Genomic DNA, 24,105 nt, shown 5'->3' with positions numbered 1-24,105 from the left:
CTGTGATCGAACTTTCCCGGTTCCGCTCGGACATGGACCTCCCGGCCTCCGGACGCTCCAGGTTTCTCATCGACTCGCTGCTGGCGCTCAGGCCGCCCGCAGCGCTCCTCTCCCGGCCAAACCCTCCGGAGCTCCGCGGCGGCTTCCCGGAGCCTCCGTTCCCGCAGAGGGAGCCTGTTTCCCGCAGGGAGAGCGCGGCGCTGCCCGGTCCGGCCCACCGGCACCGCTGCCTCGGCGCCTCCTTCCTGATCCGGGACATCCTGGCGGACTGCCGGTTCTGTTCTGACCCGGGGCATCCCGAACCGGGAGCCGAACCGATCCGACCTGGACCGGCGGAAAACAGCGCAGGTAAAAATCCAGAAAAGATTCAGGAACAAATCTGATCGATTTTATTAATTTATACTTTTTATTTAGTCCTTTAAAAAATAGTTTGAAGATTTGATGTTTTTCACATTTTGATCGAATTTATGATTAAATATAAAAAATATAAAATATATTTTCAACATAAAATGATTCATGTCAATTTCAACACAATTATAAATAATTTTCTATTAAATTTCACTTTATGGAATAAAAATTATTTCACATCAATCTGGTGATAATCAATATTCTGATCGCTTCTGATTCGAACTGATATTTTAATTACCGTTCAGATAAATGGACCTGGTTCTGGTTCCGACCAGAAATGCTCGGTTCTAATGGACCTCCTGGTTCTGGAGGCAGAAATGCGATAAAATTATAAAGATAAAAATTCAAAGTTTGATGAGGAAAATTCGGTTTTGCAGTTTTCTGACCGGTTCCGGTCCGGTTCTGGTTCGATGCGACCGGATCAATCCGGACCGGTTTTCGTTCTTGATGAAGAATTTGTGTCTGCAGAACCGGCCCAGAGCAGCTCGGTCCAGTCTAACCCGAACCTTAATCACCTGGTTATTTTTACTGGTTCCATCGTCATATTTAAACAGAACCCATCCGAACCAGCTGAAGTTCTGATCCGGTCTGACATCATCTCCACCTGTCCACTCTCAGCCCACGCTGGGCCGGAACCGGGACTCCTGAAGAAAGTCCGGAAGGCCCGAACAGCGTTCAGCGAGCAGCAGCTGACCCAGCTGGAGAGGAGCTTCCAGAACCGGAAGTACCTCAACGTCCAGGACCGGATGGAGCTCGCGGCGTCCCTGCAGCTCAGCGACACGCAGGTCAAGACCTGGTACCAGAACCGCAGGTAAGCCGGGTCAGAACCGTTCTGACCCAGTTCCAGCAGGAAGTGTAAATAAAAATCACGAATTCGGAAACCGAACCTAGAGGTTTTAGAGTACAACCGGAAGTTCTGCTGGGTCAGAACCGGAAGTTCCCCTGCGATGTGATTGGCTGATGCGTCCTCACCATATTTCAGTCCCGGTCGGTTCTGGATCCATCGGAACCACCCGGCATGTTGATAGGCGTCTCCCCATCAGATCCGGTTCGCTCCGCATCTCATCTGGAGAACTATGGACGCCGGGAAGGCTCAAACAACGTGTTTCTGACTTTTTCACGTTTTTGCAACTGCGCACTCATCACTCACACACACACACACACACACACACACACACACACACACACACACTCACACACACACACACACACTCATCACTCACACACACACACACACACTCATCACTCACACACACACACACACACTCATCACTCACACACACTCACACACACACACACACACACATCACTCACACACACACACACACTCATCACTCACACACACACACACACACACACTCATCACTCACACACACACACACACACACACACTCATCACTCACACACACACACACACACACACACACACACACAGAGGGAGAAGGACCTCGCTGCAGCAAACAGGAAGGGGCGGGACGGACCGCCAGCAGTCTCATATCTTATTTGGAAATGTGAGTTTGGGAAATAGAGAATTATCTTTTACGGTTCCAGTAATGCCAGAATTAATAGTAAATAATAAAGACTTGATGGTATTGATTAGTAATGTAATCATATTAGTTGTGTTACCACCCCACTCCACTAGAGGCAGTAGCAGGCCCGAAACGATGCGACCAAGGAGCAGATTTAGACGTTCAGTGCAGCATAACCTAAAGCTGGGTTGGGGGATCAGTTCCCTGGGTTAAACTGGGGGGGAACCGGACCTGAGGGGAACCTGGATCGATGTAACACCGGTTCTAACTCTGGATTTCCGTTTCAGAACCAAGTGGAAGCGCCAGGCCGCTTCCGGTTTGGACCTGCTGGCTGCGGCTGGTTGGATGCTCCTCCCACCTCACTTCCCTCTGGCCCCGCCCACAATGGACCCCTACCTGCACGGAGGCCGCGCCCACCTACCGTTAGTCCTCCGTCAGTTTCAGAACCTGACCCAGTCTCTAAAACCGGACCGGGCGGCCTGGACGCCGTGATGTCAGCCCGGCGTCCTTCCGTTTCCATGGAGCCGAGGGCGCGGTTCTGGAACTGCAGCGGTCAGGTCAAAGGGGAAAGAAAGCTGCTTTCTGATTGGACAGGAGCCTATCGTCTGGAACCAGAACCAGAACCTGTGGATCTGCAGCCTGAAGGTCCAAAAGGTTCTGTGCTGAAGCTCTGGGTTTGTCTGGTTCTGTAGAACCAACCGGACCATCAGAACTCCTGGATCCTGATCAGCCGGATCCAAACCACCTGGAGGCCCTGTTCTGAAACGGTTCTGACCCGGTTCCTCCCCTGTGGTTCTGCAGAACCGGTCCGGATCTGAAATGTGTTTGGTGCAGAAATAAAATCCTGAAACTTTTTTTCTGTTTTTTATTTGATTGTAAATAAAATTCATCTGATCAAAGATGTTCTGCGTCACGATGCCTCACTCTGAGGATAAACCCAGTCTGCTGGTCCGGTCCAGCCTGACAGAACCAGAGCGATTCTGGAGGTTTGGGCCGAGACGGTTCTGTTCAGAACCACCTTCATTATCAGTCCTCTTCCTCAGTGATGCCCCTCTTCCTCCTCTTCTTGGCCCCGCCTCCCTCCAAGCCGCTGGAGAACTCTGACCGGATCAGAACCGCCTCCCTGTGACCCGGATGGAGCCTGAGAGAGGAAGAGCAGAACCAGAGGAAGTGAGTTTTCACAGTAACAGCAGCAGGGAACTATGGGTAATGTAGTATCAGACGGAGGATCAGCCATTCACCGTTTCCTCCCCGGGTTCTGGTTCTGGTTCTTCCTCAGGTTTCCTGCCCGTTTCCCGGCCTGGTTCTGGTTCCTGCTGCGGACCCGGTCCCAGGGGCCCCCGTGGCCCCTGGGGGCCGGGCCGGGGCTCAGGCCCTGCGGAGCGTCTCTCAGGCCGAAGCTCTTGGCGGTGTGACCCAGGTGGAGGCGCCGCAGGTGGAACACCTGCTTCAGGTGGGCGGGGTAGGTGGTGTAGGCCCGCAGGAAGGACTGCAGCGCTGCAGCACGGCAACACGTCAGCCAATCACAGCTCAGCACCAACATATCCAGCAGGTCATGTGACCAGCGTACCTTTCTTAGCCGCCTGCACCCAGCGGGCGTCAGAGTGAACGAAGTCCTCCAGCTGTGTCTGCAGGACGGTGGCGCGCTCCCTGATGTCCTGCTGCAGCGCTTGGGGCGACGTCTGGGGACACATGGGACTGTTAGAGGTCCTCCCACTGAGGTCAGAGGTCAGGCTACACTCCAAGGCTCCACCCACCTGGCTGTGGTATTTCCCACGCCCCTTGAAGGCATCGTCCTTCATCAGACAGGATAGAACGTCCTGCAGCTTCATCTCTGAGACACTGCAACCAGTCAGAACCAGTTAGAACCAGTCAGAACCAGTTAAAACCAGTCAGAACCAGTCAGAACCAGTTAAAACCAGTCAGAACCAGTCAGAACCAGTTAAAACCAGTCAGAACCAGTTAGAACCAGTCAAAACCAGTTAAAACCAGTCAGAACCAGTCAAAACCAGTTAAAACCAGTCAGAACCAGTCAAAACCAGTTAAAACCAGTCAGAACCAGTCAAAACCAGTTAGAACCAGTCAAAACCAGTTAAAACCAGTCAGAACCAGTTAAAACCAGTCAGAACCAGTCAGAACCAGTTAGAACCAGTCAGAACCAGCAGTGAGGTCCCATTACCGCCCGTCTCTCTCAGACAGTACCAGGATACCGTGATGCTGGTACCAGATGTGTTTCTGAGGGTGCTGGTCAGTGATTGGCTGACTGCAGCTGTTGGTCCGCCCACCTGATGTTGTGATTGGCCAGCTCTGTGATGAAGGTGGCCTCAGCGGGAGTGAGGAAGAGGAGGCTGTTTCCACTTCCTCCGATCCGAGCCGTGCGGCCGACTCGGTGAACGTACTCAGCAGTTGACGAGGGAGGAGTGTACTGAAACACAGAAGGAACGGACCTCTAACCCGGTTCTGGTTCTGGTGGGTTTCCATCCTGACTGTGCGTTTACCTGAACGATCCAGGTGACTTGAGGAAGGTCCAGCCCTCTGGCGGCTACGTCCTGGAAGAGGAAGAGGAAGCTGAGCAAAGAGAAGAGTCACAGAGTCCTGCCTGATCCGAACCGACTGATTAAAGTCCCCTGGTGGCAGTGCGTCGCCCCTGTGGCCCCCTAGTGGCAGTGCGTCGCCCCCTGTGGCCCCCCAGTGGCAGTGCGTCGCCCCCTGTGGCCCCCTAGTGGCAGTGCGTCGCCCCCTGTGGCCCCCTAGTGGCAGTGCGTCGCCCCCTGTGGCCCCCTAGTGGCAGTGCGTCGCCCCCTGTGGCCCCCTAGTGGCAGTGCGTCGCCCCCTGTGGCCCCCTAGTGGCAGTGCGTCGCCCCCTTTGGCCCCCTAGTGGCAGTGCGTCGCCCCCTGTGGCCCCCTAGTGGCAGTGCGTCGCCCCCTGTGGCCCCCTAGTGGCAGTGCGTCGCCCCCTTTGGCCCCCTAGTGGCAGTGCGTCGCCCCCTGTGGCCCCATAGTGGCAGTGCGTCGCCCCCTGTGGCCCCCCAGTGGCAGTGCGTCGCCCCCTGTGGCCCCCTAGTGGCAGTGCGTCGCCCCCTGCGGCCCCCTAGTGGCAGTGCGGCGCCCCCTGTGGCCCTCTGCTCACCGTGCACAGCAGGACTCCAGTGGCGGAAGCGGAGAACTGGTGGAACACCTGGCTGCGTTCCTGCGGAGGAGAGACAGCCTCAGAGACGCTGACGGAGATGGAAACTGTGGCCAGCAGGGGGCGGTCTTACCTCTTGTCTCATGTTGCCGTGGAGACGCAGGAAGCTGAGCTCCTGATTGGCCGCGTGCCGGGTCAGGACGGAGCCAAAGAGCAGGTGCAGGAACTCGACGGCTTCGCAGCTCGACACGAAAACAATGATCTTGTTGCTGTGAGAGAACTGAGAGTGGCAGGCGGTCAGGTCTCCATGGCAACCAGGTGCAGCGAAGCAGCGGTTGCCATGTGAACACCTTGCACTGATCCAGGATGAAGGCGGCCAGACAAACCAGCCGGACCTTACTGGGAACCAGAACCACAAACTGCTGCAGCTCCTCGGGAACAGCGAAGCTCTCCGATTGGCTGGGCGGGTCAGAGGGGGCGGGGCCAGAAACACTGATGCTGATTGGATCATGCAAGCAGACGTCCGCCAGGCGCGTCACACCTGCGACACAGGAGGTTAGTGGACGTGGCGGGCGGCGCCCTGCGGGGGCAGCGGCGAGCCGCCTCACCTGGACTCAGCGTGGCCGACAGCAGCACGTTCTGCCGGGTCGGCCCGGTTCTGTTCAGCCCGTTCAGGATCACCGTCAGCTCCCGGTCGAAGCCCAGGTCCAGGATCCTGCAAGCCAGAGGACCGGTTAGACCAGAACCGCCGGGTCTGGACCCGGCGACCCGGCCCGACCCACCTGTCTGCCTCGTCCAGAACCAGCCAGCGCACGGCGCTGAGCGCCAAGCTGAGCGTGTTCTGGATGTGATCGGCCAGCCGGCCCGGCGTCGACACCACCACGTTCATCCCCTTACGGATCCTGGAGACCAGAACCAGCAGAACCATCAGAACCTCAGTCCAGCAGGCACCGACCCGCTAACGACCAGAACCAGCCAGAGGTTCTGATGGACCAGACCGGACCTGGCCTTCTCCGCTTTCTTCTTCTCTCCTCCCATCAGAACGCCAGGAACGATCCAGGTGAACGGCTGCAGACAGAACCAGAACCAGACAAGTCAGAACCATCGGGTTCCAGCGGCTCAGAACCCAAAGTAACTGCTTCATGGCCAGAACCAGAGCTGGGATCACTTCACATAGGAACCAGAACCAGAGGATCCCTGTCTGCAGCTGATCAGGACCCAGTGCTGCTCCCTCTCTGTAACTGGGTTCTGGTTCTGGTCCAGTAACTGGGTTCGGGTTCTGGTACCTTGAGCAGCTTCTGGAAGGTGTTGTAGGTCTGCAGGGCGAGCTGGAACAGAGCAGAGGTCAGTCAGAGGTCCGATCGGATCACCAGAACCGGCGAAGAAGGCGGAACCAACCTCTCGGGTCGGAACCACGACCAGCGCCAGCGGGCCGTCCGACCTGCTGACCTTTGGCTCGGAGGCCTGCAGGCGCTGGACCAGCGGGACGGCGTAGGACAGCGTCTTCCCTGAGACAGAGGGGACCGTCAGGTTCTGCAGAACCACAGGACCGGTTCAGGTCCGGTTCCGCTGGGAGGTTCTGATCTCACCTGAACCGGTCTGGGACCGGACCGCTGCGTCCCGTCCGGAAAGGAGAGCCGGGATGGTCTGCTGCTGAATGCTGCACACACACAGGTCAGAGGTCAGAGGTCAGACGCCCCACAGGGCTGCCTGGTTCCGGTCCGGTCCAACCCACCTGGTCAGTCTGGAGACGTTCAGAACCTTGTTGAGTGTCGCCACCTGCAGGAAGCACACAGCCAATCAGAGCTCTCTGACATCACTGGTTGCTACGGTAACACCTTGACCCGGTTTGAGTCAGATAGAAACAGACACCGGGCGGAGGTCCGATCAGAACCAGCCCTGACTGGGTCTGCAGCAGGTCTTTCAGGTCAAAGGTCAAAGAAGCCTGCTCTCTGATTGGACAGAAGCCTGCAGGTCGTCCAGCAGGGGGAGACAGCGCTCTGATCAAACACGCGTTCAGGGCGGAGCTTTCCCAGCAAACCGACCAATCAGAGCCGAATACAGCAGAGGTGTGTTACCAGGTGGGGGTGCAGGTGGAGGTCTGAGAAGGAGGCGGAGGTGAAAACCTTCTCCTTCAGCTGGGCGACGGCCGGTCTGGGGGAGGAAACAGGACGTCAGCCGGCCAATCAGCAGCAGCCGAGTCGGGCCAATCGGAGCGGAGCGTACCTGAGGATCTCTGGGATCTCTGGGTTGTGTCTGAACAGAGAGGAAGTCTTGATGCTGCCACTTCCTCCTTCCTTCACCTCCTCCTTCCTCCTCCTCTTCTTCTGTGGTGGTCCGTGGGTCAGCTCAGGGGGCGGGGCCTAAACAGCACGCCTTTTTTAATACCACAGAAGAAGAAAAGAGCTTGACGTGAGAGAGAGCATCACCTGCAGGGGAGCCTCTTCATCATCCTCCTCTTCCTCTGGGGAGATGAAGCTCTTCTTCTTCTTCTCTGGTTTCTGCTTTTTCTGTAGAAACATCAGTTTAACAGAACTGGGCCGGTACTGGACCAGAACCGGGCTGGTACTGGACCAGAACCTCCCCACAGACCGGACCTCTGCTGGACCAACTGAGACCAGAGCCAACCAGAACCAACTGACCACCTTAAAGACTTTCAGAATAAACATGGCCGCCATCAGAACCACAGCAGTCCGTTTCTGGTTGAATCTGAGCGGGTTCTCCTGTTGGACCAACATCCACCCATTTTCAGGTTCTGGGTTCCGTTGGTTCTGATTGGTTGGTTTGGGTTCCGTTGGCTCTGCTGGTTCTGACTCACTGAGGTCCATTTCTTGTGTTTCGCCCATTTCCTGCTGCAGGACAGTGATGATGATGATGATGAAGGAACACTGCAGATGTTCAGACACAGCTGTTGCTCTGCTGATGACGTCATCGACGTACCTGTATGACAGAGAACAGGTGAGTCCTCGCTCTACAGAGCCAAACAGAGCACGTGAAGAAGAATCCGGTCGGACCAGACTTCATGCAAAAACCGTCAGATTTTAACTCAAACCGTTTCCTTTAAACCAAGATCTCCCGTGTGACGTCAGTGGATCGATCTACCTGTAACTGACACAAGAACCAGGTGTTCAGGGATCAACTGCAGGTGTTGGAGCTCGAGCCGGACCCAGTCTAAAGAATCCTTAAACAGACTTTTTCCTACGGACGTTCTGCAGCTCCTCTCTTCGCCGCACAGGAAATATCCGCCATCTTTAACAATGACCTGCACGAGCTTGTTGACCTCCGGTCTGTCGAAACGTGGATTAAAATAAAAACAAATGAAACAGAAGTAAATCCTCACTAAGAAAACTGTGCGGACACACAATATAACACGTGGGAGCCTCTTCCTGCTACGTCACGGACGCCCCGCCTTCTGGAAGGTTTCCTCAGTGGGTCTGCTCTTTGACGGTCCGCCGCCTCGCTGTGTAGTTGGCTGCGCTGGGAGGAGTTTATGCTGAAATCAGGACGAACCTGAGGAATAATCTGAGATTATCGAGATATTATAACTCAGAACTGTTGATACTATTGATCACTTCCTGTCTTTAACCTTTGACCTGATTAAGGCTGTAACAATTAAGACACAGGAAGGGGCCAAAGGTCCAGGACTCCGGGACGCTCAGGCTCGGTTCTACAGCCTGGACCGTCTGCTACTGGATCAGAACCAGAACCAGGCTGCTGTTCAGCTGGTTCTGGTTCCATTACCCTCACCAACCAACAAAGACCTGTTTGGACCTTGCCATCTCAGCCATCAGAACCATTATCAATGTCTAACTGGGTCACGGCTCAGTGTGATGATGGTTCTGACCCGGTTAAACATCCAGAACATTCTGGGTTTAACCAGTTTGGGTCCGTCTGCCTCTGCTGGAGGACTTCCTGGTTTCTGTCCAATCAGAAACGGAGACACGCCCATGCTCTCTTTCCCTCCCAGTAGATTTGGTTCTGATTGGTTCTGGTGAAACTGGGCCTGAAGGTTCTGTTGAGTCTAATGTTCGACAGGAACCAGGGCCGACCCGGAATCACTGGTTCAGAATCTTTCATTAAACACAAATTATTTTGGATCCTCCTGCAAATCTGATGGAACCGGAACCAGAACTGGAACCAGAACCAGAACCAGAGCCAGAACCAGAACCAGAACCAGAACCAGAACCGGAACTGGAACCAAAACCAGAACCAGAACCAGAACCAGAACTGGAACCAGAACCAGAACTGGAACCAGAACCAGAACCAGAACCGGAACCAGAACCAGAACCAGAACCGGAACTGGAACCAAAACCAGAACCAGAACCAGAACCAGAACTGGAACCAGAACCAGAACCAGAACCAGAACCAGAACCAGAACCAGAACCAGAACCAGAACCAAAACCAGAACCAGAACCAGAACCAGAACTGGAACCAAAACCAGAACCAGAACCAGAACCAGAACCAGAAGTCAGCAGAGCAAAAATGATTTTATTAAAAACCAAACAACTTATAACATCAAGTTCCTTCATTCTGCCCAAGCAAGTCCAGGTGAGTCCAGCTGTGTCCAGGTGAGTCCAGGTGAGTCCAGGTGAGTCCAGCTGTGTCCAGGTGAGTCCAGGTGAGTCCAGTTGTGTCCAGGTGAGTCCAGCTGTGTCCAGGTGAGTCCAGGTGAGTCCAGCTGTGTCCAGGTGAGTCCAGGTGAGTCCAGCTGTGTCCAGGTGAGTCCAGCTGTGTCCAGCTGTGTCCAGGTGAGTCCAGCTGTGTCCAGGTGCGTCCAGGTGAGTCCAGCTGAGTCCAGGTGAGTCCAGCTGTGTCCAGGTGAGTCCAGGTGCGTCCAGCTGTGTCCAGGTGAGTCCAGGTGTGTCCAGGTGAGTCCAGCTGTGTCCAGCTGTGTCCAGGTGAGTCCAGCTGTGTCCAGGTGCGTCCAGGTGAGTCCAGCTGAGTCCAGGTGAGTCCAGCTGTGTCCAGGTGAGTCCAGCTGTGTCCAGGTGAGTCCAGGTGAGTCCAGCTGTGTCCAGGTGAGTCCAGGTGAGTCCAGCTGTGTCCAGGTGAGTCCAGCTGTGTCCAGCTGTGTCCAGGTGAGTCCAGCTGTGTCCAGGTGCGTCCAGGTGAGTCCAGCTGAGTCCAGGTGAGTCCAGCTGTGTCCAGGTGAGTCCAGGTGCGTCCAGCTGTGTCCAGGTGAGTCCAGGTGTGTCCAGGTGAGTCCAGCTGTGTCCAGCTGTGTCCAGGTGAGTCCAGCTGTGTCCAGGTGCGTCCAGGTGAGTCCAGCTGTGTCCAGGTGAGTCCAGCTGTGTCCAGGTGTGTCCAGGTGAGTCCAGGTGTGTCCAGGTGAGTCCAGGTGCGTCCAGGTGAGTCCAGCTGAGTCCAGGTGAGTCCAGGTGAGTCCAGCTGAGTCCAGGTGAGTCCAGGTGCGTCCAGGTGAGTCCAGCTGAGTCCAGGTGCGTCCAGGTGAGTCCAGGTGAGTCCAGCTGTGTCCAGGTGCGTCCAGGTGAGTCCAGGTGCGTCCAGGTGCGTCCAGGTGAGTCCAGGTGAGTCCAGGTGAGTCCAGCTGTGTCCAGGTGAGTCCAGGTGAGTCCAGGTGCGTCCAGGTGAGTCCAGGTGCGTCCAGGTGAGTCCAGGTGAGTCCAGCTGTGTCCAGGTGCGTCCAGGTGAGTCCAGGTGAGTCCAGGTGAGTCCAGGTGAGTCCAGCTGTGTCCAGGTGAGTCCAGCTGTGTCCAGGTGCGTCCAGGTGCGTCCAGGTGCGTCCAGGTGAGTCCAGGTGAGTCCAGCTGTGTCCAGGTTTCAGGTGGTGTAGAGGCGGCTCTCCAGAGACTCCAGCACAGTGTGTGGGTCCTGGTCGGCGTCCAGGTGAATAGCATCTGGATAAACAGTCTGGACAGAGACACAGGTTGTTCTGCTGGTTCTGATCCGGATCCATGTCTCGGGTCAGCAAATGACAGCTGTTGCCATGGTTACCTGCAGGCCTTCATAGTTGAACCTGAACTGCCTCAGCCTCTTGGTCACCGCCCCGCTGTCGTCATACGGAGCCGTCCGGAGCCGGTCCTGGACCTCAGAGCTGGGGGCTGGTTGGGTCACGGCATGGTACCTGCAGGCCCAAACGCAATCATGAGCTGGTACCTGCACGACCCGGCCCGGGTTCTGGCCCGGGTTCTGGCCCGGCTGGACCTGCGGCTGACCTCTCGCCGCTGATGGGGTCGGTTCCTCTGAGGGAGAGCCGCTGCATGCAGACGTCATTACTGGCCGCCAGGAAGAAGACTCTGAGGAAGAGGAGGAGCAGGTGACAGAAGCAGAACTATGGGTTCTGGTTCTGGTTCTGGTTCTGGTTCGGTACCTGTTGGGCTGGTACTGGGACTCGTGTAGGCTCTTGGCCTGCTGCATGTCGCAGGGGAAGCCGTGCAGGATCCACCCTCTGCAGCTGCAGTCCACCTGACTCAGACGGGCCTCCAGAACCGGCACCAGAAGGGAGTCTGGGACTGAGCACAGGCGATCAGAACCCAGCCCGTCCAGAACCACAGAACTCAGAGACGGTTCTGAACTCACCTGGGCGGCCGTAATCCATGTAGGGCTGAATCTGAGTTCCCAGAGCAGAACCGTCAGAGACCACCGACCGGAGCAGGCCGCCGCAGCTCACTGGAGGCAGACGGACCGGGTCAGAACCGGGTCAGAACTGGGTCAGAACCGGGTCATAAATGGGTCAGAAGCAGGTCAGAACTGGGTCAAGACCGGGTCAGAACCAGGTCAAAACCGGGTCATAAATGGGTCAGAACCAGGTCAGAACCGGGTCAGAACTGGGTCAGAACCAGGTCAGAACTGGGTCAAGACCAGGTCAGAACCGGGTCAGAACCAGGTCAGAACTGGGTCAGAACCAGGTCAGAACTGGGTCAAGACCAGGTCAAAACCAGGTCAGAACCGGGTCATAAATGGGTCAGAACTGGGTCAAGACCAGGTCAGAACCGGGTCAAGACCAGGTCAGAACCGGGTCAAGACCAGGTCAGAACCGGGTCATAAATGGGTCAGAACCAGGTCAGAACTGGGTCAAGACCAGGTCAGAACCGGGTCAGAACCAGGTCAGAACTGGGTCAGAACTGGGTCAAGACCAGGTCAGAACCGGGTCATAAATGGGTCAGAACCAGGTCAGAACCAGGTCAGAACTGGGTCAAGACCAGGTCAGAACCGGGTCAGAACCAGGTCAGAACTGGGTCAGAACCAGGTCAGAACTGGGTCAAGACCAGGTCAGAACCGGGTCAGAACTGGGTCAGAACCGGGTCAGAACTGGGTCAGAACTGGGTCAGAACTGGGTCAAGACCAGGTCAGAACCGGGTCATAAATGGGTCAGAACTGGGTCAAGACCAGGTCAGAACCAGGTCAGAACTGGGTCAGAACCAGGTCAGAACTGGGTCAAGACCAGGTCAGAACCGGGTCAGAACCAGGTCAAAACCAGGTCAGAACCGGGTCATAAATGGGTCAGAACTGGGTCAAGACCAGGTCAGAACCGGGTCAGAACCAGGTCAAAACCGGGTCAGAACTGGGTCAAGACCAGGTCAGAACCGGGTCAGAACTGGGTCAAGACCAGGTCAGAACCAGGTCAGAACTGGGTCAGAACCAGGTCAGAACTGGGTCAAGACCAGGTCAGAACCGGGTCAGAACCAGGTCAAAACCAGGTCAGAACCGGGTCATAAATGGGTCAGAACTGGGTCAAGACCAGGTCAGAACCGGGTCAGAACCAGGTCAAAACCGGGTCATAAATGGGTCAGAACCAGGTCAGAACCGGGTCAGAACCAGGTCAGAACCAGGTCAGAACTGGGTCAGAACCAGGTCAGAACTGGGTCAAGACCAGGTCAGAACCGGGTCAGAACCAGGTCAGAACCGGGTCAGAAATGGGTCAAGACCAGGTCAGAACCAGGTCAGAACCGGGTCAAGACCAGGTCAGAACCGGGTCAAGACCAGGTCAGAACCAGGTCAGAACTGGGTCAGAACCGGGTCAGAACCGGGTCAGAACCGGGTCAGAAGCTGTGTTTACCATCCACCACTTTGTACTTCTCAGACACCAGCCGGGCCAGGTGGCTCTTTCCGGACCCTGACGGGCCCACCAGAACTATTCTTGGAGTTCTGAAGTGACGTCGGGTCGTGACGAAGGTCAGAGCTGTGGGACCAGCAGAGACAGACATCAGGTTCAGTTTGGGTCGGATCAGAACCCGACTGCTGCTTCCAGAACTCTGAGGGGGACTTCAACTGATCAGGTGACTGCCAGAAGGAAACAGACAGGAAGGAGGACGGAGGCAACAGGAAGGAGGACGGAGGAAACAGGAAGTAGGACAGAGGCAACAGGAAGTAGGACGGAGGCAACAGGAAGGAGGATGGAGGCAACAGGAAGGAGGACGGAGGCAACAGGAAGTAGGACGGAGGCAACAGGAAGGAGGACGGAGGCAACAGGAAGGAGGACGGAGGCAACAGGAAGGAGGACGGAGGCAACAGGAAGGAGGACGGAGGCAACAGGAAGTAGGACGGAGGCAACAGGAAGGAGGACGGAGGCAACAGGAAGGAGGACGGAGGCAACAGGAAGTAGGACGTAGGCAACAGGAAGGAGGACGTAGACAACAGGAAGTAGGACGGAGGCAACAGGAAGGAGGACGGAGGCAACAGGAAGGAGGACGGAGGCAACAGGAAGGAGGACGGAGGCGACAGGAAGGAGGACGGAGGCGACAGGAAGGAGGACGGAGGCGACAGGAAGGAGGACGGAGGCGACAGGAAGGAGGACGGAGGCGACAGGAAGGAGGACGGAGGCGACAGGAAGGAGGACGGAGGCGACAGGAAGGAGGACGGAGGCGACAGGAAGGAGGACGGAGGCGACAGGAAGGAGGACGGAGGCGACAGGAAGGAGGACGGAGGCAACAGGAAGGAGGACGGAGGCAACAGGAAGGAGGACGGAGGCGACAGGAAGGAGGACGGAGGCGACAGGAAGTAGGACGGAGGCGACAGGAAGGAGGACGGAGGCAACAGGAAGGAGGACGGAGGCGACAGGAAGGAGGACGGAGGCGACAGGAAGGAGGACGGAGGCGACAGGAAGGAGGACGGAGGCGACAGGAAGGAGGACGGAGGCGACAGGAAGGAGGACGGAGGCGACAGGAAGGAGGACGGAGGCGACAGGAAGGAGGACGGAGGCGACAGGAAGGAGGACGGAGGCGACAGGAAGGAGGACGGAGGAAACAGGAAGTAGGACGGAGGAAACAGGAAGTAGGACGAAGGCAACAGGAAGGAAGACAGAGTCAACATGAAGGAGGACAGAGGAAACAGGAAGGAGGACCGAGTCAACAGGAAGTAGGACGAAGGCAACAGGAAGTAGGACGAAGGCAACAGGAAGTAGGACAGAGGCAACAGGAAGGAAGACCGAGTCAACAGGAAGTAGGACGAAGGCAACAGGAAGTAGGACGGAGGCAACAGGAAGTAGGACGTAGACAACAGGAAGTAGGACGTAGACAACAGGAAGGAGGACGTAGACAACAGGAAGTAGGACGAAGGCAACAGGAAGTAGGACGGAGGCAACAGGAAGGAAGACGTAGACAACAGGAAGGAGGACGTAGACAACAGGAAGTAGGACGAAGGCAACAGGAAGTAGGACGTAGACAACAGGAAGTAGGACGGAGGCAACAGGAAGTAGGACGTAGACAACAGGAAGTAGGACGAAGGCAACAGGAAGTAGGACGTAGACAACAGGAAGTAGGACGGAGGCAACAGGAAGGAAGACGGAGGCAACAGGAAGTAGGCCCCCTCCGTCGGCTACCTTGCTGGAAGACGTCAGCAGGAGGCTGGTCTGCGTTGAAGACCTTCAGGACGTGCTGATAGGCCGCTTTCACAGCTGTGACCTCACAGCGGTAGTGCTGCACCTTGGCCAATAGCTGCTGGTCAGACAGGCTCCGCCCCTTCTCCAGGCGCCGTTTGATGGTGTCGTTCTCCGGCTGGACGAAGAGCTGATGGTAGACGTCTGGGGACAGGAAGTGATGCTGAGGTTCAGGTTCTGATGTCCTGTGACGGGGCCGGACCGAGCCGGACTCACCTCCAGTGACCGGGTCGGTGAACCTGCCGTGGTTCCTCTGCAGCAGAACCTCCTCTGGAGCCTCCAGCATCACTGCCAACACAGGAGAACCTTTCGGATCAGCTGCTGGTCCGACGGGCCCGGCTGGGAGGCTTCATCGGTTCTTACCAACGTGTTCTGGGATGATTCCGGCCCGCTGGAGCTGCAGAACCTGGACACGGGTCTGAGGGATCCCGACCAGCACCCAGCCCTGGAACGGCCAACAGAACCTCCTGATGCTGGGTCTAACAGAACCTCAGCGGTTCTATTAGACCCAGCTAGAAATGCTGAGGAAGATGCTGGCTCCGGTTCTGTTACTGAGTCTGGATCAGAACTAGTTAGCTTTCTCCATCAAGTCCAACCAGAACCTGGAACCATTGTTTCCTGGTTCTGACCCGACAGTACCAGAACCTCTGGAGCTCCCAGAGACCATCCAGTCCAGATGAGTGCGACCCGATGCTTTAGCTCCGGCCCGGTTCTGTCAGTGAGTCCTCAGGCTGTCTCGGCTTAGAGGTTATGAGAGACGGGAGACATGCAGCAGAGGCCGGGAATCGAACCTGCGACAGCCACATGAGGCCTCCATATGGGGACTGTGCTGAACCCCTGCGCCACCTGTCAGGTTCAGGAAGAACCACTGACAGCAGAAGTTCACCTGCACTGTGATGACCTACAGAACCAGAACCAGAACCAGAACCAGAACCGGTCCACTGTGCTCACCAGCAGCCTCTGAGCTGCACATCTCTGAAAAGCTGCATGTCTCAGTCCAAACTTTAGCGTCACCTGAGACAGACAGGTGAGCAGACAGACAGGTGAGCAGACAGACAGGTGAGCAGACAGACAGGTGAGCAGACAGACAGGTGAGCAGACAGACAGGTGAGTCATGTCCCAGCAGCAGCGTGTCGTCCTGATTCATCGTCTGTTCAGAGCAGATAAAGCGTCACTCAGAGTTTAGCCTGGAGCCAAAAACAGCTATTAGCATATCAAAGAACACACACACACCTGGAACACACACACACACAGACACACACCTGGAACACACACACACACACACACCTGGAACACACACGCACACACACACACACACACAGTCGTACGCAGCTATCCAACAGGGGACATTCCATTGACGTCCATTCATTTCTATCGCCTAAACCTTAACCCTTTTCCTAACCCTAACCATCACATACCTAGCCCTAACCAACCAAAAGTCAATTCACACCTTAGTCCTAACTGCGACCCCTGACCCTAAAACAGGGTCATTTCCAAGAGGGGACCTACACTCACTCACTCAGGAGAGGACAGCGCTGCGTTGGTAGAACTGTGGAAGGGCGCGTGAGGCTGCAGCCACCAATCAGTCACATGACAGTCGACGACATGAGGGAGGATAAAGGTAACATGCTAACAGTGAACTCAGCAAGCTAACATGCTAACGGTGAACTCAGCCAGCTAACACGCTAACGGTGAACTCAGCCAGCTAACACGCTAACTGTGAACTCAGCCAGCTAACACGCTAACAGTGAACTCAGCCAGCTAACACGCTAACTGTGAACTCAGCCAGCTAACACGCTAACGGTGAACTCAGCCAGCTAACATGCTAACTGTGAACTCAGCCAGCTAACACGCTAACTGTGAACTCAGCCAGCTAACACGCTAACGGTGAACTCAGCCAGCTAACATGCTAACTGTGAACTCAGCCAGCTAACACGCTAACGGTGAACTCAGCCAGCTAACATGCTAACGGTGAACTCAGCCAGCTAACATGCTAACGGTGAACTCAGCCAGCTAACATGCTAACGGTGAACTCAGCCAGCTAACATGCTAACGGTGAACTCAGCCAGCTAACATGCTAACTGTGAACTCAGCCAGCTAACACGCTAACTGTGAACTCAGCCAGCTAACACGCTAACGGTGAACTCAGCCAGCTAACATGCTAACTGTGAACTCAGCCAGCTAACACGCTAACGGTGAACTCAGCCAGCTAACATGCTAACGGTGAACTCAGCCAGCTAACATGCTAACGGTGAACTCAGCCAGCTAACATGCTAACGGTGAACTCAGCCAGCTAACATGCTAACGGTGAACTCAGCCAGCTAACATGCTAACGGTGAACTCAGCCAGCTAACATGCTAACGGTGAACTCAGCCAGCTAACATGCTAACGGTGAACTCAGCCAGCTAACATGCTAACGGTGAACTCAGCCAGCTAACATGCTAACGGTGAACTCAGCCAGCTAACACGCTAACTGTGAACTCAGCCAGCTAACACGCTAACTGTGAACTCAGCCAGCTAACACGCTAACGGTGAACTCAGCCAGCTAACATGCTAACTGTGAACTCAGCCAGCTAACACGCTAACTGTGAACTCAGCCAGCTAACACGCTAACGGTGAACTCAGCCAGCTAACATGCTAACGGTGAACTCAGCCAGCTAACATGCTAACGGTGAACTCAGCCAGCTAACATGCTAACGGTGAACTCAGCCAGCTAACATGCTAACGGTGAACTCAGCCAGCTAACATGCTAACGGTGAACTCAGCCAGCTAACATGCTAACGGTGAACTCAGCCAGCTAACATGCTAACGGTGAACTCAGCCAGCTAACATGCTAACGGTGAACTCAGCCAGCTAACACGCTAACTGTGAACTCAGCCAGCTAACACGCTAACTGTGAACTCAGCCAGCTAACACGCTAACGGTGAACTCAGCCAGCTAACATGCTAACTGTGAACTCAGCCAGCTAACACGCTAACTGTGAACTCAGCCAGCTAACACGCTAACGGTGAACTCAGCCAGCTAACATGCTAACGGTGAACTCAGCCAGCTAACATGCTAACGGTGAACTCAGCCAGCTAACATGCTAACGGTGAACTCAGCCAGCTAACATGCTAACGGTGAACTCAGCCAGCTAACATGCTAACGGTGAACTCAGCCAGCTAACATGCTAACGGTGAACTCAGCCAGCTAACATGCTAACTGTGAACTCAGCCAGCTAACACGCTAACTGTGAACTCAGCCAGCTAACACGCTAACGGTGAACTCAGCCAGCTAACATGCTAACTGTGAACTCAGCCAGCTAACATGCTAACTGTGAACTCAGCCAGCTAACACGCTAACGGTGAACTCAGCCAGCTAACATGCTAACGGTGAACTCAGCCAGCTAACATGCTAACGGTGAACTCAGCCAGCTAACATGCTAACGGTGAACTCAGCCAGCTAACATGCTAACGGTGAACAGCTGCCACCTGAATGCACCTGTTTGTGGTGAACAGCAGTGAAGAGAAAGGCCAATAAAACATCGGCTTCCTTCAGTTAACAATGAAAACATTTTCATCAATAAGGGAAATCCACCAGATGAAAAGAACGTGATAGTTGACATATCTGGGAAAAAGAGGACATTTGGTCACCCTGTGGGATGCTAATAGCCCTTAGCATTAATCAGGGAGCGCGCATGGAGCTATACTGTGAAACATGGATCCATTAGGGCCGAACTAGCAGAACCCTGCAGAATCCTGGTTCTGCTGGTTCTACTGGGTGGTAGCAGAACAGCAGCAGTTGAACCCGGTTCTCCTGGACTCACCTTGTGAAAGCAGTCCGTCTCTTTCAGTCTCTGTTGCAGCTGCTGGACCAGAACCTCAGCAGAATCTTCCTGGACAGAGACATGCAGGTCATGTGACACCATGTTGGAGCACAGCGGAGGTGGAGGCATAAGAAGGGAGCAAGGAGAGGAGGCGGGACCATCAGGCTGTCAAGACAAGAACTGGACTCGACCAGAACCCACAGACATGTTCTAGAATGTCAGGTTTTATAGAACCAATCAGGATCCAGAACCTTTCTGTGTGCAGATTTATCCACATGAGGTTCCTGAGGTTCCCCTGTTTCAACATCCATCCATCCATCTTATCCGGGTCGGGTCTCGGGGTCAGCAGCCTCAGGAGGCCCAGACTTCCCTCTCCAGCCTCTTCCAGGTCCTCCAGGAACCCCAAGGCGTTCCCAGGCCATAGAGAGACATCGTCCCTCCAGCGTGTCCTGGGTCTCCCCTCCTCCCGGTGGGACCTGAACTCCTCACCAGGGAGGCGTCCAGGAGGCATCCTGACCAGATGCCCGAGCCTCAACTGGCTCCTCTGGACGTGGAGGAGCAGCGGCTCTACTCTGAGTCCCTCCCGGATGACCGAGCTTCTCTCTCTAAGGGAGAGCCCAGCCACCCTGCGGAGGAGGAAACCCATTTCGGCCGCTTGTACCCGGGATCTCGTTCTTTCGGTCATGACCCAAAGCTCATGACCATAGATGAGGGTGGGAACGTAGATCGACCGGTAAATCGAGAGCTTCGCTTTTTGGCTCAGCTCTCTCTTCACCACGACGGACCGGTACAGCGCCCGCTTCACGGCAGACGCTGCCCCAATCCGCCTGTCGATCTCCCTTCTTCCCTCATTATGAACAAGATCCCCAGATACTTAAACTCCTCCACTGAGGCAGGACGACCCCCCTGACCCGGAGAAGGCACTCTACCCTTTTCTGGCTCAAGACCATGGCCTCGGATTTGGAGGCACTGAGCCTCATCCCGGCCGCTTCACACTCGGCTGCGAACCGCTCCATTAGAGCTGCAGATCACGATCTGATGAAGCCAACAGGACCACATCATCCGCAAAAAGCAGAGATGAGATCCTAAGGCCACCAAAACGGATCAACACCTCGGCTGGTCAGAGATTCTGTCCATGAAGGTAATGAACAGAATCGGTGACAAAGGGCAGCCTTGGCGGAGTCCAACTCTCACCGGAAACGAGCCCGACTTACTGCCGGCAATGCGGACCAGACTCTGACACCGGTCATACCGGGACCTGACAGCCCGTATCAAAGGGCCCGGTACCCCATACTCCCGGAGTACCCCCCACAGGGCCCCCCGAGGGACACGGTCGAACGCCTTCTACAAGTCCACAAAACACATGTAGACTGGTTGGGCGAACTCCCAGAACCCTCCAGGACCTGCTGAGGGTGTAGAGCTGGTCCAGTGTTCCACGACCAGAACCAGAACCACACTGCTCTTCCTGAATCCGAGGTTCGACTATCCGACGGACCCTCCTCTCCAGGACCCCTGAATAGACCTTACCAGGGAGGCTTAAGAGTGTGACCCCCCTGTAATTGGAGCACACCCTCCGGTCCCCCTTTTTAAACAGGGGGACCACCACCCCAGTCTGCCAGTCCAGGGGAACTGCCCCCGATGTCCATGCGATATTGCAGAGTCGTGTAAGCCAACACAACCCTGCAACATCCAGAGCCTTAAGGAACTCCGGGCGGATCTCATCCACCCCCGGGGCCCTGCCACCAAGGAGCTTTTTGACCACCTCGGTGACCTCGTCCCCAGAGATTGGAGAGCCCAACCCAGAGTCCCCAGGCTCAGCTTCCTCAACAGAAGGCATGTTGGTGGGATTGAGGAGGTCTTCGAAGTATTCTGCCCACCGGCCCACAACGTCCCGAGTTGAGGTCAGCAGCACACCATCCCCACTATAAACAGTGTTGGTGCTGCACTGCTTCCCCCTCCTGAGACGCCGGATGGTGGACCAGAATCGCCTCGAAGCCGTACGGAAGTCTGTCTCCATGGCCTCTCCAAACTCCTCCCACGCCCGAGTTTTTGCCTCAGCGACAACCCGAGCCGCATGCCGTTTCGCCCGTCGGTACCCATCAGCTGCTTCTGGAGTCCCACAGGCCAAAAAGGCCCGGTAGGACTCCTTCTTCAGCCTGACAGCATCCCTCACCGAAGGTGTCCACCAACGGGTTCGAGGGTTGCCGCCGCGACAGGCACCAACAACCTTGCGGCCGCAGCTCCGATAGGCCGCCTCGGCAATGGAGGTACGGAACATGGTCCACTCAGACTCAATGTCCCCCACCTCCCCCGGAACGTGTTCGAAGTTCTGCCGGAGATGGGAGTTGAAGCTCCGTCTCACAGGGGACTCCGCCAGACGTTCCCAGCAGACCCTCACTACACGTTTGGGCCTGCCAGGTCTGACCGGCTTCCTCCCCCACCACCGGAGCCAACTCGTCACCAGGTAGTGGTCAGTGGACAGCTCTGCACCTCTCTTCACCCGAGTGTCCAAGACATACGGCCGCAAATTCGATGAAACGATGACAAAGTCAATCATCGAACTGCGGCCTAGGGCGTCCTGGTGCCAAGTGCACATATGGACGCCCTTATGCCTGAACACGGTGTTCGTGATGGACAATCCGTGACGAGCACAGAAGTCCAACAACAGAACACCGCTTGGGTTCAGATCGGGGGGGCCGTTCCTCCCAACCACGCCTCTCCAGATCTCACTGTCATTGCCCACGTGAGCGTTGAAGTCCCCCAGTAGAACAAGGGAGTCCCCAGGAGGGGCACTCTCCAGTACCCCCTCCAGGGACTCCAAGAAGGGTGGGTAATCGGAACTGTTGTTCGGCCCGTAAGCACAGACAATAGTCAGAACCCGTCCCCCCACCCGTAGGCGGAGGGAGGCTACCCTCTCGTTCACCGGGGTGAACCCCAACGTACAGGCGCCCAAATGGGGGGCAACAAGTATGCCCACTCCTGCCTGGCGCCTCCCACCGTGGGCAACTCCAGAGTGGAAGTACGTCCAGCCCCTCTCAAGGAGACTGGTTCCAGAACCAGAGCCATGTGTCGAGGTGAGGCCGACTATTTCTAGCCGGAACCTCTCAGCCTCGCACACTAGCTCCGGCTCCTTCCCCACCAGAGAGGTGACGTTCCACGTCCCAAGAGCTTCTGCAGCCGAGGATCAGACCGTCAGGGTCCCCTCCCTCAGCTGCCGCCCATAGCACAATGCACCCGACCCCTTTGGCCCCTTCGACAGGTGGTGAGCCCATCGGAACTGTTTCAACATGATGACCACAAATCAGCAAACGCCTCTTCAGCAGCCACCAACTCAAATCCTGTGCTGCAGCTGGGAGGAGAACCAGGGACCAGAACTGGGGCTGGGAGCCTGGAGGACCAGGATAAAACATACCTGCTGGTCACAGGAAGTGGGCGTGGCCTTAAATATAACATGAAGTGGGCGTGGCCTTCGATATAACAGGAAGTGGGCGGGTCTTTCGATATGGCAGGAAGTGGGCGTGGCCTTCTATATAACAGGAAGTGGGCGTGACCTTTGATATAACAGGAAGTGGGCGTGGCCTTTGATATAACAGGAAGTGGGCGTGGCCTCTGGTTCTTACCTCCTCACTGAGTCCCTTCAGCAAACTCTCGGCGGTCAGGTGAATGGCTCTCAGTTCATTACTCAGCGTCTTCGCCTGGTAAACCACAGAAGAAGAGGAACCAGTGAGAGGAGCAGAAGATGGACAGGAAGTGATAACAGGAAGTGATGTCACGTGAACCGACCAGCATGTGTTTGCCGACAGCAGGCGGGCCGAGCAGCAGCACCCTGGGACCTGAGCAGAGGAACACGGCCCGGTGAGTGGAGCCCCCTGGTGGTCGGCGGCCCGGTCCAGACCAGGACCGGGTCAACCCGAGCTCGGGCTGACCCGGTCCTGGTTCCGCTGCCGTCTGGGTCCAACAGAACCAGACCGACCCTGTTGACACTCACTGTCCAGGCTGAGCCTCTGCAAGAAGGTGATGAGGTAGGAGATCGGATCGTCTGGCTGCTCCATCAGCAGGCTGGTCACCATGCTCTGACACACACACACACACACACACACACACACACACACACACACACACACACACACACACACACACACTCAGCAGGTCAGCGGCGGGCGGCCATTAGACATGAGAGCCTGCAGGTGGCGCTGTTACCTCCACCAGGTGGGACACGTTGTGTTTGTCTGCGTAGACGCTGATCTGAGGAGGAATCCTCAGCGGCTTCAGGGTCTCATCCATCCCACGCTGCCGAGGTCAGTGAACGCAACACGGAGAAAACCTGAGAACCTGAGATAACATCGTCAGGTTGTGGCCCCTGGGGGCCGTGGTTAACCTCAGGGTAAAGGTTAAAGGTCAGCCTGCTGATACACACAGACCTCATCCTCTGGGCAGCACCGTTTACAGCCACACTGGGCCAGAACCAGGTTCTGCTCAGGCCCGTTTGGCAGCTTACAGAACCAGTTTTCATTTTATTGGTCTGATTTGGTTTGTAACGTATGACGTGAAATAATCTGATGACGGAGTTACAGAAATTTACTGACATGAAGTTTACGGCCAGGTCCTTTCCGCTACCGGGCTGTTACCATGGTAACGGCTGCTGAAAACGGCTACCATGGTAACTGCTGCCTCTGGAGGTGATCGGTTAACCCTAACCCTTCACTCAGAGGGTTCAGCAGTGTCTGCAACACTGGCCGCTACAGGAGCTCCTTCCTGCTCTCCAGCATCATAGTGAGGTCATAGTTCAGATAACAAACTGCGTCATCGAAATGTTCCGATCGGCCCAATAAGTCATCAACAAAATCATATTTAGAGTCATGATGTAAAACAAGCCGTCACGGCTAAAGCGAACCTGAGCGCAAACAGAACCAGAACCAGCTCCGTAAAGGTTTCCTTTAATTCGGAACCAAAGTACCGAACCCAATCGGGTTTCCTCCGAACTTCAACGCCGTGTTTACCTCTGGATTCTGGTTCTGGACGAGATGCAAACAAAAGCGGACGAACTTTCCTCTTCAGGTCTGACTGGCAGTTGCTGAGACGCGTTAGCTTGTTGCTATGGAATGACGTCATGGGTAAACGTGCTGAGAGGGTATGGCAAGCCGTTTTAACATAAATTCGGTTTCACTGCCCTTACATTCCAGATTTCTCAAATTGTTTTGTGACTAGACGTTTCAGCGATTTACGATATCTCTACTTATATTTCGACTAGACAAAGTAACTATTTGAGATATCTCTAATTACATTCTGACTAGTCGAAATGACGTCAGATTTACCATCGACTTTAATTCAAGATGTCTAAAATGAATTACTGACTCTCTGAAATACACATTTCACATATCTACAATTAAATTATGAC

At 55.5% G+C, this 24,105-nt stretch overlaps 3 protein-coding genes across 5 annotated transcripts; 1 reads left to right on the top strand and 2 right to left on the bottom strand.

Annotated features, from left to right (window-relative positions):
• The first annotated feature begins 6 nt into the window (after nucleotides 1-6).
• barhl1a (BarH-like homeobox 1a) lies at nucleotides 7-2,791 on the top strand. The gene is made up of 3 exons (XM_008402779.3): nucleotides 7-348; nucleotides 1,027-1,219; nucleotides 2,225-2,791. The coding sequence occupies exons 1-3, from the start codon at nucleotides 33-35 to the stop codon at nucleotides 2,427-2,429; spliced, it is 714 nt and encodes a 237-aa protein (XP_008401001.1). The 5' UTR covers nucleotides 7-32; the 3' UTR covers nucleotides 2,430-2,791.
• A 19-nt stretch (nucleotides 2,792-2,810) lies between these two features.
• On the bottom strand, nucleotides 2,811-9,137 carry ddx31 (DEAD (Asp-Glu-Ala-Asp) box polypeptide 31). Of its 2 annotated transcripts, XM_017303405.2 has the most exons (21): nucleotides 8,167-9,137; nucleotides 7,883-8,004; nucleotides 7,494-7,574; nucleotides 7,291-7,427; nucleotides 7,143-7,218; nucleotides 6,800-6,843; nucleotides 6,654-6,724; nucleotides 6,463-6,572; nucleotides 6,351-6,392; nucleotides 6,068-6,132; nucleotides 5,847-5,966; nucleotides 5,673-5,779; nucleotides 5,415-5,605; nucleotides 5,198-5,344; nucleotides 5,068-5,127; nucleotides 4,436-4,486; nucleotides 4,223-4,362; nucleotides 3,695-3,779; nucleotides 3,508-3,619; nucleotides 3,179-3,434; nucleotides 2,811-3,078 (listed from the first exon to the last, which is right to left on the bottom strand). In XM_017303405.2, exons 2-21 carry the CDS (start codon nucleotides 7,994-7,996, stop codon nucleotides 2,964-2,966), a joined length of 2,124 nt encoding a protein of 707 aa, XP_017158894.1. In that variant the 5' UTR covers nucleotides 7,997-8,004; nucleotides 8,167-9,137; the 3' UTR covers nucleotides 2,811-2,963. The 2 variants fall into 2 exon arrangements, with proteins under 2 accessions (XP_017158894.1, XP_081467206.1); XM_081611080.1 differs by lacking the exon at nucleotides 7,883-8,004 and having other exon boundaries at nucleotides 8,005-9,137.
• A 1,611-nt stretch (nucleotides 9,138-10,748) lies between these two features.
• ak8 (adenylate kinase 8) lies at nucleotides 10,749-23,845 on the bottom strand. Of its 2 annotated transcripts, none has more exons than XM_081611081.1 (15): nucleotides 23,708-23,845; nucleotides 22,908-23,039; nucleotides 22,696-22,780; nucleotides 22,491-22,540; nucleotides 22,328-22,402; nucleotides 18,708-18,776; nucleotides 15,266-15,347; nucleotides 15,119-15,190; nucleotides 14,846-15,046; nucleotides 13,085-13,207; nucleotides 11,605-11,694; nucleotides 11,396-11,537; nucleotides 11,241-11,321; nucleotides 11,020-11,149; nucleotides 10,749-10,935 (listed from the first exon to the last, which is right to left on the bottom strand). In XM_081611081.1, exons 2-15 carry the CDS (start codon nucleotides 22,989-22,991, stop codon nucleotides 10,846-10,848), a joined length of 1,374 nt encoding a protein of 457 aa, XP_081467207.1. In that variant the 5' UTR covers nucleotides 22,992-23,039; nucleotides 23,708-23,845; the 3' UTR covers nucleotides 10,749-10,845. The 2 variants fall into 2 exon arrangements, with proteins under 2 accessions (XP_081467207.1, XP_081467208.1); XM_081611082.1 differs by having other exon boundaries at nucleotides 22,908-23,067; nucleotides 23,708-23,805.
• Between the last annotated feature and the right edge of the window lie 260 nt (nucleotides 23,846-24,105).

The sequence above is a fragment of the Poecilia reticulata genome, chromosome 9 (assembly GCF_904066995.2).
Source record: "Poecilia reticulata chromosome 9, P_reticulata-male-v2, whole genome shotgun sequence".
NCBI classification, from domain to species: domain Eukaryota; kingdom Metazoa; phylum Chordata; class Actinopteri; order Cyprinodontiformes; family Poeciliidae; genus Poecilia; species Poecilia reticulata.
Note: the sequence above shows the minus strand (reverse complement) of the source record. Positions and strands in the feature narration are given on the sequence as shown.

What these genes read in the sequence shown, in the direction of transcription:
- ak8 (XM_081611081.1), bottom strand. Translation starts at nt 22,991, where the DNA reads ATGGATGAGACCCTGAAGCCGCTGAGGATTCCTCCTCAGATCAGCGTC. An exon ending in GACCCCATCAGCGGCGAGAG is followed by an intron (nt 11,150 to 11,240) that starts GTCAGCCGCAGG and finishes TTGGGCCTGCAG; the next exon opens with GTACCATGCCGTGACCCAAC. An exon ending in TCAACTATGAAGGCCTGCAG is followed by an intron (nt 10,936 to 11,019) that starts GTAACCATGGCA and finishes GTCTCTGTCCAG; the next exon opens with ACTGTTTATCCAGATGCTAT.
- ddx31 (XM_017303405.2), bottom strand. Translation starts at nt 7,996, where the DNA reads ATGACGTCATCAGCAGAGCAACAGCTGTGTCTGAACATCTGCAGTGTT. An exon ending in CCGGTCCCAGACCGGTTCAG is followed by an intron (nt 6,573 to 6,653) that starts GTGAGATCAGAA and finishes CCTCTGTCTCAG; the next exon opens with GGAAGACGCTGTCCTACGCC. An exon ending in CTGGCCAATCACAACATCAG is followed by an intron (nt 3,780 to 4,222) that starts GTGGGCGGACCA and finishes GACTGGTTGCAG; the next exon opens with TGTCTCAGAGATGAAGCTGC.
- barhl1a (XM_008402779.3), top strand. Translation starts at nt 33, where the DNA reads ATGGACCTCCCGGCCTCCGGACGCTCCAGGTTTCTCATCGACTCGCTG. An exon ending in ACCGGCGGAAAACAGCGCAG is followed by an intron (nt 349 to 1,026) that starts GTAAAAATCCAG and finishes GTCCACTCTCAG; the next exon opens with CCCACGCTGGGCCGGAACCG. An exon ending in ACCTGGTACCAGAACCGCAG is followed by an intron (nt 1,220 to 2,224) that starts GTAAGCCGGGTC and finishes TTTCCGTTTCAG; the next exon opens with AACCAAGTGGAAGCGCCAGG.